At 35.8% G+C, this 12,629-nt stretch overlaps 1 protein-coding gene across 1 annotated transcript in view; it reads right to left on the reverse strand.

Moving 5' to 3' along the window:
- Window positions 759–12,629, reverse strand: part of LOC109842557 (probable E3 ubiquitin ligase SUD1) — an 18,491-nt gene continuing 6,620 nt past the window's right edge. The window contains exons 2-10 of the mRNA XM_020411419.1: window positions 12,398–12,625; window positions 10,435–11,130; window positions 6,789–7,568; window positions 6,487–6,698; window positions 5,999–6,367; window positions 2,488–2,645; window positions 2,243–2,406; window positions 2,000–2,146; window positions 759–1,547 (exon numbers count right to left, since the gene is read on the reverse strand). Of these exons, the coding sequence (XP_020267008.1) occupies window positions 1,020–1,547; window positions 2,000–2,146; window positions 2,243–2,406; window positions 2,488–2,645; window positions 5,999–6,367; window positions 6,487–6,698; window positions 6,789–7,568; window positions 10,435–11,130; window positions 12,398–12,625 (3,282 nt within the window). The 3' untranslated portion in view covers window positions 759–1,019. The remainder of the gene's footprint in view (window positions 1,548–1,999; window positions 2,147–2,242; window positions 2,407–2,487; window positions 2,646–5,998; window positions 6,368–6,486; window positions 6,699–6,788; window positions 7,569–10,434; window positions 11,131–12,397; window positions 12,626–12,629) is intronic.

Here is a 12,629-nt window from a genome sequence, read left to right on the forward strand (position 1 = left end):
AAATGATTCACGAAGTGCGCCCGACGACTGTGATTTGGCTTCATCTTTCTCCTGCCGTCCACCGTGATGAACAACTTCGAAATCGTTAACCAATGCTTCCTTCGATGACATTTTCGCGAGGAAACCCCTAACCCAAGATTGAAATTCGAGATGGCAGACATGGAGTTTGAGAATTTTCAGTGGCTGCTCAATAGTAGAAGAGAAAGAGGGAGAGAGAGTACTTGAGTGGGGAGAGAGCGCTGTTACCAAGTTCGGTCAAATCAGATGGTGGGATTGTAACTTCAATTGGGTTTTTCTCTCTCGGTAACTTTGGGGCCTTAACACAAATACACCATATATTTTGGGCTGAATCACATGACCCAAAATATAGAGGGTCACGTCACATGGGCTTCTTATATTTGGGGGTTGACACAACTTTCCCTCCTTAGTTAATTATTAACTAGGTAATTGATAAATTTACTAAATAGTAATTATCAACCTAATATATATTTAATTAGTTAGCCACAATAGGAGATTCAACAAGATTATATTGCAGCCAATTGACAGCTATCATAACTTTACAAGTTATTGGTTTACCAAACATATAACTACACTTAAATCCATGTAAGTCGAGGATTATACCAAACATATTTATCCTCTTTACCTCTTTATAAGGAGTTTTGAAAATAAGTATTAACTTACAAGGTTGCATAAAATGAGTTGTCGCCAAACATGCTCTTAAAGGGAATACAATGAATAATCAGATCCAGAGACTTCGGTTACTCTCCCAGTCACAAACTGAATAAAATTAATCCATTTAGTACCCTATTGCTAGAATTTGGACATGATACAGCAGAAATTTACCTCCAGGACAATTATCCATGGTGATTACAAACTTGAACCTGATGCACGCACAGCTTCACTGAATCAATCATCGAACAGATGACATGACATTAAGACTACCTTTTTTAACCTCTACCCATACATAACCGATTTTACTATACATTTTAGGAAAAAGTTCTAGCTTATCAGGACTTCGGCTAGAATAAGTGCCTCATATGTGGGTTATTGCGCTGCCTCAGCCTCAGCCCCACATCCACTTCTTGCTCACGCCGCATCAATCCAGCATCAGGCTGTTGATTCATATTACCTTGACCCTGGGGAATAACCGGCGGCTGCTCATTGCTCCTATTAACTGAATCTTCACCAAAATTATGCAGTCTCCTGCCGATGAGATATCGATCATCCCTGATGGAGTTGTGGAGGTTAGTGAACCAGACATGGAATCTCTTCCCACAGAAGAACACCACACTGAAGAGAAGGCAACCGAGCCAAGAAAAGCGGTATACAGCAGAGTTTACAATCAGTGGATAGCCGAGAACCGGGAAGAGACCCCTTGCAAATACATAGGGAACACAAAGTGCAGTCAGAAGCTTGGAGATGATTGGGATTACAATCTCGCGGAGGACCCAAAGACCTCTTAGGCCAGAGAACCCGTCTTCTCTAACCCTCTCGAATTTTACACGCCAGCTTTCATCGACCAGTGGAGCCATATGATCCAGCATAACCTATTGCAGTAAGCAGAATAGAGTTGTAAGCTGTGAGTCTTATCCTATTGATTGTAGCCGTTTAACCTCGATATTGAGCTAACATAATAATTGTCAAGGTATCCAATTTAAGCCCACACCACATTGAACAGTAGCTTGCTCTCTAGTCCATTTTAATTTACCAAATGTATAGGACAGGCTACAGATATACTTAATGATTTAGGTATTTTGCAACCAGCAGTGTGATCCAGCAGTGCGACCCAGCAGTGCGATCAATTTGAATGACAACCAAGAAGTTTGGATTAGTAGGGTTCAAGCTTGAAATGTATTACAGCACCCAGTGGAAGGTTTTCCAATACTCTCTATGACACTGATTATTGAATTTCATGTTCCGACATATCAAAAGAAATTATAAACATTATTGAAATTTGGTTTACTTATTCCACAGAGAAACAAAGGTACTAGAAAGTTACCAGTCTAGTCCAGATCTTGAGAAATATCAACCCCAAAGCCCAATCCTGATACAAGAGGAAAACAGGACTCTCATCCACAGGCACCCGCATTGGCACAATTACCAGCAACTCGAAGAGTAGCCCAATCAGGACAGGGATAACAAAGATCTAAAGTGAGCACAAAAGTATCAGTAAGGAAGCAATGAAGTAATTAAGTCATTTTTACAAGTAGGAACAGAAATATTTATGACTGGGAAATCATACCCATATAGATAACAGGACAGAACTCTTCACAACAATGGTACACCACTTCCAAACCTGTGATATAAGAACCCTTGCTCTTCGGGTTTTAATATACTCTACTGAATACCTAACCCCAGCAAGAAAAGTCCAGATGAGATAGCAGCCGATGCTGAATGCAAAGAGATCTGGAAAAAGAAGCCTTTAACATGTCACTCCCTATAAAACAAGAAAAGCAACACTTAAATAATATTGTCAAACTTGCATACCATTACACTTGATGCCATGTGTAATTGGAAGGCGAGGAATGGCATTAAACAGAGCTCGTCCTATTGAGACAGGTATAACGATCACAGCTGCGTTAAAGAGCAGAAGGGTCATCCAAGCCAGGACCAGCAATATCACGATACGGAATACAAAGCCATACCTGCAGGGAATTACATGGAACTATCAGAATTTGCAAAAGTTTAAATTGGTATCTCCAGAAAACTATCGAGTAGAAAATGAAATCCCAATGACATAAAACAACTTTAACGACCACAAATCAAAGAAATGCTTGATTACAGGACCTATCTGTTAATAACATGACAAAATGGCTCGAACCTAGTTCCCTTTCAACTGTTCTTATGCAGAAAAAAAAGGATAATAAATTTTGCCATTAACTTCACAAATTCAAGGGCCTCCCACATCAGATTGCTGGCCTGCTAAGTTGTGCTGTGCATAGGGAGGATTATAGGCATAAAAATTTGTGATAAATTAGATAAAATTGGATTTCTTCTAACCCTCAAAGAACTGGTTGTATTCTTGACCCAAAATAAATCAGATTCCTGATGACTGACAGTGCAAGTGGCAAGTGTGCTTGCTATACATTGTTAGCCCTTTATCATATTAATGAACTTTTGGGTTAATGGTTCTGAAACGATATCAGAGTTTTAATAAGAGAGGGGTTCAAACCCCATCACTTTCAATAAAATATACTGTTTAAGCTCAATTCTTTTGCTTTTTAAGTGTCTCGTATTTATGATGGAGGACTTCCCAAGTGGCACAAAGGCACATATGAAGTCAAATATGTTAAAACTTTCTTAATATGCATTCTCGTCCATAAGCCTAAGCAAGGTTTTAAATATCGGATGTCGGGTTCATGTCGCTCGGCCAAAATTCATGTCGGATAGCGGAAATCGGGGATATATCGGGGGACATGAAAAAATATCGGATTTCCATATCGGGTAGGTTGATATAATATCATAAATGGAATCTTCACATACTTGATAATTATATTGTCTAAACATATGAAAAAGTACATATGAGAAGGGTCTTCGTTTTCACAAGCAACCACCAAGTTTTTGCTTTTGCATAGAAAACCAAATAGACACTAGAACAGCTGCACAATTCAGTTTTATTCCCCTTTCCATAGAAAACATTATTTGTAAAAGGCTTCTTCACTACCATGCCAATAAGCAAACTTTACTAAATTCTACTACATGTTACTGTAACCCTCTAGATCAATGGCTTCTACTACATGTTAATGTAATCATTTTAATATTATAACTTAACTAAGAATTATGCTATTATTTAATACATTATAGTGAATAATAGTATTATAATTATACTATAGATAAATATTATAAATTGTTATAAATATCTATAGTATTATAATTATACTATAGATAAATATTATGACTATCCTAAATTACAATTAAAAATATAATAATTATCTATTATAATTTTAAATAATTATTTAATTTATTATAAATGTCTAAATAAATTATAATTAAAGTATAATAATTATCCAGAATATAAAAATTACTAATGCAATTCTTTATACACAACTTTATTTATTAATGTAAAGATTTATTAATTGTTCAATTTAAGAATTTATGTTATTATAAAAGTCACTTCATAATTTTACACTCAAAGAAAAAGATTACAAAAAAAATGTTCACATACAAAGCGCGTGCATTATACTAGTAGGAACAAAAAAAAAATTCTACTGAAATTGAAAATTAAACTCGTAATTGCTATTCTAAACTACTTAACTGCATCGACTAACAATTGCAGGATTTTTATTATATATCTGTCATTTCTCCAAACAAGAAACTAGTAAAACCGAAGTATATGTGCACCTAATACAAATAAATTCATGTGTTCTTATAGCCTTCCATTATAAAGAAAACACATGCAATAACAAGTAATTAAAACCTACAACAAGCACCCATATGGGTAGTGGATGGGAAACAATGTGAAACTTTACATAAATAGAAGGTGAAAGATATTGCAAATCATATGATTTCAACATGTCAATGTGAAACCGATATTTCTGAATTTTGGCCGATATTTGATGGCCGAAATGTCGCCCGATATATCCGCTATTTTCCGACATGTCCCCGACATGACCTCAAAAACGCCATACGCATTAAATTCAACAATTTCGTGGCGGCTAGGCTCCGAATCCGCAATATCGGCCGCCATGTCCGACATGGCGGCCGATATTTAAAACACTGAGCCTAAGACCGCAAAAGTGGTTCCATTGTTACTTTTTGATGTAACTGTATCATGCAACACAAACGCTTGTGGGGTATATGACTCAAGTATCTGCACTGCTTACTGCATATGCAATTTCATAATTTCTAGTTGGGTCAAATAGTAGACTTTGGATATCTGATGCATACAATGTTATATGAATCACTTAGTACTTTCTTTGATTTGTGCAACTTGTCTAAGTTTCTGTAGGTTTTTCTCTACGTTTAATCAATTTTTTCACAAAGAAAGATGAAAAGCGGTTGTTTCTTTTGCTGCTAAAGCTCCTCAAGCCTCAAGAGCAGGCCCTTTCTCCATCTCATTGCAATGTGGTCAGTGCAACCTTTTATTAGTGCCTGTGTCTGCAATCCCCCAAATATCCGACCAGCCTTCCTACTCAACATTTTGTGCTCAATGTGTGTGGCTGGGTGTGGGTGAGGGGTGTTACCTATTCTAGGCTATGAAGGCTTAAATACATATGAAAAGCATCAATCAGACTAAAGGACGATAACCAAGTAACCAACATATGTAATTGCATGCAAGCACATATTCATGCTGCACTTTAGGGGCTTCTATATTCTCCACTATGAAGGCTTCAAATATGCAAGAGCGGCAACGGCAGGAAACATACATAATTCTATACATGAACATAGACATACATTTGCAGGTATGCAGGCATTTATATGCACATAATATAATTTATCAATGATATATAAGCCTCTTAAAGCAGTCATCTAACCCCAAGCATATGGCATCCATGTACATCGACCAATGATATATAAGCCTCTTACGCAGTCATCTACCCCAAGCAGATGGCATCCATGTGCATCGACCAATCAACAATAAAGAATTCCTGAGCCTACGTCACCTGACTATTGAAGATGGAACAGAGTTCAAAACCAACCACTATGAAAGGTTTCAAATGTGTAAGAACACCATCAGGCAACATATTTAAGTAGATCCAATGACATACTTAGCAGGCATGCAGGCATGTATACACACAATATAATCACCAAGGGTACCTAGGCCTCTTAGAACAGCCACCTAATCCCCAAACATGCATCCGTGTTCACTGCAAACCAATCAGTTATTGAGGAAATCCCTTGAGCCAAACCTACTATGGATGGTGAAATAAACTAAAACCAACTACTATGTATGATGAAATAAAACTGAATAACTAATGCGAAAGTGAATGCTCAGCCACCACACCTATCCCTTGTTATATTAGAAAAGAAGAAAGTGCATGGCTTGAAAGGTACTTACTCTGAATCTGGTTGATCATCTATATCGGACTCTTCTTCAACATCAAGATTTGCAAATGTATGACCTCTCCTCTCATTATCAGCAGCAATTAAAGCCACTGGAAGCTGCTCTTGCTGCATATGCCCCCCTTGACGTGCCTCATGCAGTCTGTCTCTCCTTGCCGCTAGCTCCCCATTTTCTAGCCCACCGTTATCCTCAGGTCTCGGCAGCAAGAAATCAGTCAGGCCAAGCGCCCAACCAACTGCTGTGAACCATTGACGTAAAAGGGCTTTGACTGTTGCCCGTGGCTTAAAATGCTCAATTGCAAATGGGATGCATATTTGAAAGAGAAGCACGTCAGCAGGGATCTCCGTAAACGGATCAAAAATTCTGCAATTCATTAACCCACCACAATGTCAGCCAATATTTTAAAAGAAAGTAAAGCATCTTAGCAACACAGATTGCATGCAAGCATACAGGAAGTCACGTATCATGTAAAAGGAACTCACGTGATATCCAGAGGAAAGGTAGAAGGTGCCAACCGCATGGCAAGTTTGACAGGCAAGAAGACAAGCATCACGATCAAGCTTCCATAAACAGCAACAGACAATAAAACGCGACGGGCATGCTTGTGCACAGGGTCATCAATTAGATCACGGAATGGATTATAATTTGGATCTGCTGGATCACGGAGAAAATACAGAACTCCATTCCGTAAAACCTACCAGTAATACAGATAAGTTACTTCCGAATACCTAAGACAGATCAAAAGAATATGATGGGTTAAAGTTTCTTTAAAAAATAAAAGTACCCCTCGAAGAAGGCTGACGAAAATGCTTATTTGAAGCATGTAAATAATCCCAACAAGCCAATGAATAGAAGAGCTTGCCAATGGTGATAGCGAGAAGAACTCAAGCCTTTTGGCAATAGACGTGCCCAGCATCCGTAATGTGCACACATCTAGCCACCATCCACACATCAATGGAAACACACCAAGTTCGATTACCAGAAGAAAAGCAACCTTGACCATAGTCATTAGATGCCTCATCCCAGCCACAAATTGCCTGAATAGGGATGGAATAGCTTCTGCTATAGAAGCTAAGCCATAGAGCCGACCAAGAATCAAGTGTTCACCCCGTGTATACCGAATTAAAGCAACAAGTGCAAGATAAAAGAAGACCAGACCAAACACGAACATATATCCAATTGCAAGAGTGGTAACATCAGAAAGGCGGGAGGACCCAGCAACTGTTCCTTTCAATAGATCTGCTGCAATTGATCTTCCAACACTGTTAGATACTCCATCAGGTCCAGTTGCATTTAATTTAGTGGCTCCTGAAACTGCTTCCAAAGCCTGTCCGAGGACACCCTCATTTTGGGTTTCAGATGACAATATCTTAACAGCAGTAAGGGCATTTTTTAAGGTGATATTTGCCAACGAAAGAGCTGACTCTCTCAGTGGCATGACCGCAGAAAGCACCGGACTAGATGCAGATGAGAAGAACCATGATAGATAGTAGAGGACAAGTCTTCCCAATGAAAAGGGAACGAAAATGACGACACCCAGGAATATTGCATTGCTTGCCAACACCTGCTTGTGAAGATAATTAGAAACTTAAAACAGTCACTGGTTAAAAAAAAAGGGTGCAAGCTAGAGTATCAGCAAAGTACATATAATAAAGGGTATGTCAACATGAATTTGGTGCATAGATTGTCGTTAACAATTTGGAAGATACAAATAACTTATATAATTGATCAGAAAGTTTGGCGTAAAGGTGCTTTTTTAGCATTGTTATCTACACACGGAATTGAGTCAAAAAGAATGAACAGAGATCTCAGAGAACACAGGCAGCAACAAATTTGAGGACAACTAATAATAAATATGGTTGACAAAAGAAAATTAAAAGAGAAGTTATAAAATGTAATCCTCTATGCCACTTTAATTTAGAGCAAGAAACCATTTCCATTCACTCATAATTGTTTTCACACTTTGATGCACATGAAATGAGAAAGCTATACAGTGTATATAAGAAATGAATGTATATTAACTGATCCGTTGTAACAACAAGAGACTTTTGAGAATGAGGAATCGTACATATGCATGTGGTGTGCACATCGCAGTTCAGAGTGTTAGCCAATACCACTAAGTATGGATCTGATTATGTCAGATATTAATCAAGACAATTCCATCTAGCTGTCACTGTCAACATATCTAATTACGACAGATAAGGATTGATATTTACTCATACCATGGCGAACAGACAGCACCAAAAGTTCCAGATAGTATATGCAAGATAGGGTGCTTCAGATGTATTCTTATTAATAAATCGCTTAATAAAGTAAGTTAGATATGCATGTTGGATATTGTGTAGAAGTGAAGGGCCAAAAAGAAAGAGAAAATTATTTGTGTTTGATTATTCGAGAGCACGGCAACATAAAAGAAAATTGACATCCAACTGCATTATCCCAGTGGTTCCCATTGTAATAAATAATAATAGATATTTGCATATTCTTGTACCAGTAGCTGATGAGCTCTTTGCACATAGAAGGGGAAAAGGGAAAATGGAAAAAAAAATTATGACATAATAACCTCAGTATCTACTTTTACAGTTTGAAGAACATGTTCCTGATAAATGTTATCTTTGTTGACTAGTTTACCATAAGAACTGTAATAGCTTAAATGCAAAGCGGCAACAAAAGTTTATCCGTTTGGATACCATGATGTTTTACTTGTTTCCATGGTGTTTTTGCCAAAAATAAAACACCATGCATTTGGAAACCATGGTGTTTTTTTAGCTAAATCATCCTCAAACCTAAAACTAAACACTTATTTCAAAACACCTTTTAGGTGTTTTAAGTTTGGTGTTTTGGTTTTGAGTTTGAGAATGTGTTAATATAATATCTAACATAATATATTAAATGTAAATATTATAGAGTTATTATCAACATGCTTATTATATTATACTATACTATACTATATTATAGTTAATTTAATATATTATTAATATTTATTAAATAATATAAAAAGATAATAAATAAAATATCTTATATAATAATATGATAACATATTAAATACCAATATTTAATATGTTAATAATGTATTATATAATAAATAAATAATAAAAACTAATAAAAACTAATAAAAATAATAAAAAAGTTATTGATAATAAATAATAATATAATAATGATATAATAATATTATAATAATATTTATTTATATCATAAATACTAATATATTATTAAAGTACTATTAATAAACTCTAACATACTAAAAACTATATTATATTATATAATATTAAAATATTTATAATATATTAATTTAGTAATAACATACTAGTAATAACATAGTATTAACATTATTAATAATATTATATATATGAATAATAGTATACTATTATATTATATTAATATAGTATAATATTATATTAATAGTAAAATAACATTATTACAAAAATATTAATATAATATACAACAATAACAAATTGATATACCAAAATAATTAAATATATAATTATTTGAAAATAATATGAAATAATTATAATATAATAATAATTATAATATAATATAACTCATTAAAGTAGAATAAATATTATAATACATTATACAATATTATATTGCATTACATTTAATACATATAATACTATACTAATGTAAAAATATTATAACATTTTATTTATAATATATTTTATTATAATTAATATATAATATATTAATATAAAATATTATAACATTTTATTTATAATATATTTTATTATAATTAATATATAATATATTAATATGTTTAATACTAATGTTATAATGGATCAAACTAGTGTTGACTAAAAATACTTAACATGGTGTTTTGAAAACATTTTAAGGGAAAAACATAACACCATGGTGTTTTTTTTTTAAAACACAACAAGGAAAACACAATGGTATCCAAACGAAGCTTAATAATAGCATTCTTATAAATCATAATATAAGATTCATTTTGCGACTGTTGCTGATTTCACGATTTACCAGCAAAATTTTCTTGCATTACAGAAACTACATTAAATAAGAACAATGCACCTATCACCTATGTGCTTTTCTGTGAGTGTATAATATGCAAATATATGTGTGCATATCTTCCATAGGTTCAAAAACAAGATTTTAAATGAAAATAAAAATCTAAACTCATCTACACATTCCACTTTACTATCACCAGCAGATAGATTTCTTGTTTTCCACGACTGTTCAATAATGAATAGATTTCTTGCTTTCCACGACTGTTCAATAATGAACTATACAGTCTTCCAATGGACTTGTTAGCAAATAAGAACTATTTTCTAGAAGGTTAATGCAGCAAATCTTATATAGCAAGCATGCAATTAAATGAGGCTTAACAGGGAACATAAAGGACTCTTCAAATAATCTAATCTGATGACGGAACAAGCCATACCAATATGTCAATATAACAATATGAACGGTGAACTTACAGTTATTGCATTTTCAACAAGATGAAAAACTGGCCCTTGCATTCCAACAAGCTCGTCGAAGGGTACATCTTCTGCGCCATCAGCATCATCCAATCCATCAAACATCTGCTCAACGTGTGCTTCAAGACGTGCTGCCTGCATTTCCAATCGAGCTGCAACATTTTCTGCATTTCTTCTAATCATTTGACCTGCTCCTGCAATTCCCTGAGCCCCGCCAGCCTCGTCAGCATTCCCTTCAACAGCATGAACCCTATTAACAGCCCCCGGCAGCCTCCTAACAGCTCGAGCACCATGTCTTTCATGACCTTCATCATCTCTATCCCCATCATGTCCTCCAAGTTCCCGGAGATGCCTAAAGTAATCCCTCAATGACGTAGCTCCGAGAAATATAAACACAATGCTTGCAGAAAGAAGGAACCCATGTAAGCAATCGGTAAGGATCAAAGGGGCGGAGAAATGGCTCAAGAATAATCGCTGGGCTTCACCAAAGCTTCTCACAAATGTCAAACGCCATATCCAAAATGTAATGAAAGGTATTATAATAAGCCAAACAGAGAGAACAAAAGCAAGCCTGAGAAAGAACTGAAGCACATGGCATGCTTTCATTGCCATTCCGACAACAAATTCCTGGAAAGGTAGCCTTGCAGGAGCATTCTCAGCATAAACAGGAGAGAAGGAGAATGCATGTTTGCAAACCTGTAGAATATACCAAAATGCATTGAATAAAGCCACATCATAATAGAATATTAACTATTAGCAGCACATAATCCGTAACTTTACTTGCAAGCCTGTCCTATAACAGTATAATCGATAAAACAAAAAGTAAACCCCAAAATTCACCATGCGAAGATAATTAAACCAGCTCTCAAACAAAACCCAACTGTCTCCCTAACAACAAATTTCACATGAAAAAAATAATGCAAAATTTACTACTCACTTAAGCGGAACAAAGCTTCGTACAAAAAAAACTGAATAAATCATGGATAAAAGCCAAACTATACCTCTAGCTACTCATGCAGTTGCATAAACATCCTTGAAAACTGTAATTTATACCTAGATTAAAACTCTTCCTTTTCAATATTGATCTTCCCCTGCCCAAAACCCTAGCTCTAACCATTGGCACATAAATAAACCAAGAAATACAGTTTTTTTAAGTCATAAGAACCAAATCCAAGCTCCCAAAAAGAGCCCTGAAAGCTGCCTTGAAGAAAGAACCTAATAAATTAAGACCATTCATGATCAAAATAAAGTCAACCTTTTTTGAGTCCAACTTCCAGAATAACTCATCAAAAAAGGAAGTTCTCAACTTTAAACTAAAGCAATATTAAAAACCCCACGAATCACGCGTCAAGAGCATAAATTTATAAATTTATCCAAAATCAGACCTCCGCTCTCCCTCATCCTTCAAACAGCAAGGAAACTAACTCCAGAAATCAATCCTTCCACCAATCAAAAACCCTCATAATCACCCAATTCATCAATCAAGGAAACTAACTCCAGAAATCAATCCTTCCACCAATCAAAAACCCTCATAATCACCCAATTCATCAATCATTTACCTTCCCATCCCATCCTTCCACCAATCAAAAACCCTCATAATCACCCAATTCATCAATCATTTACCTTCCCATCCCAACCAGGAAAGCGAACAAAACAGATCAACTCTTTTTACCCACCATACAAACCCAAAGACAACAAAATCCATGAGAAAACAACGAAACCCTGAGAATCTCACCCTAAAATCATAAACTTACAACTACAGCTCAAAAATCAGACCTCCAGTCCCCCTAAACCTCCAACTAAAGAGGAAACTAACTGCAAGATCAAAATTTTTTTTTTCATACCAATCAGAAAAACCAAAATTCCCAATTTCATCTATCACTTACCTTCTCATCCCAATCATCAAAATGCATCAAATAAACAAACTATTTCTACCAACATATAATAACCCTAGGAATCTCACCTCACACTGACGAGCGTTGCTGTGACTGAGCCACTGCAGGAGGCAATCCTGGTGAACGAACTTGATGCTTCCGCTACAAGCACAAGGGTACCTTAACGGGTTATCGGAGTCCCCAGGGTTTCTGCAGATCCGACAAACGTCGCCCTCGTCCTCATCGTCGTCGTATCGGATCTGGCTCGCGCTAGGGTTCGGAATCGGCGACGGCGGTGGCGGAGCGAGGAGCGGACCCTCG

Source organism: Asparagus officinalis, chromosome 5 (genome assembly GCF_001876935.1).
Source record: "Asparagus officinalis chromosome 5, Aspof.V1, whole genome shotgun sequence".
Classification (NCBI taxonomy): Eukaryota; Viridiplantae; Streptophyta; class Magnoliopsida; order Asparagales; family Asparagaceae; genus Asparagus; species Asparagus officinalis.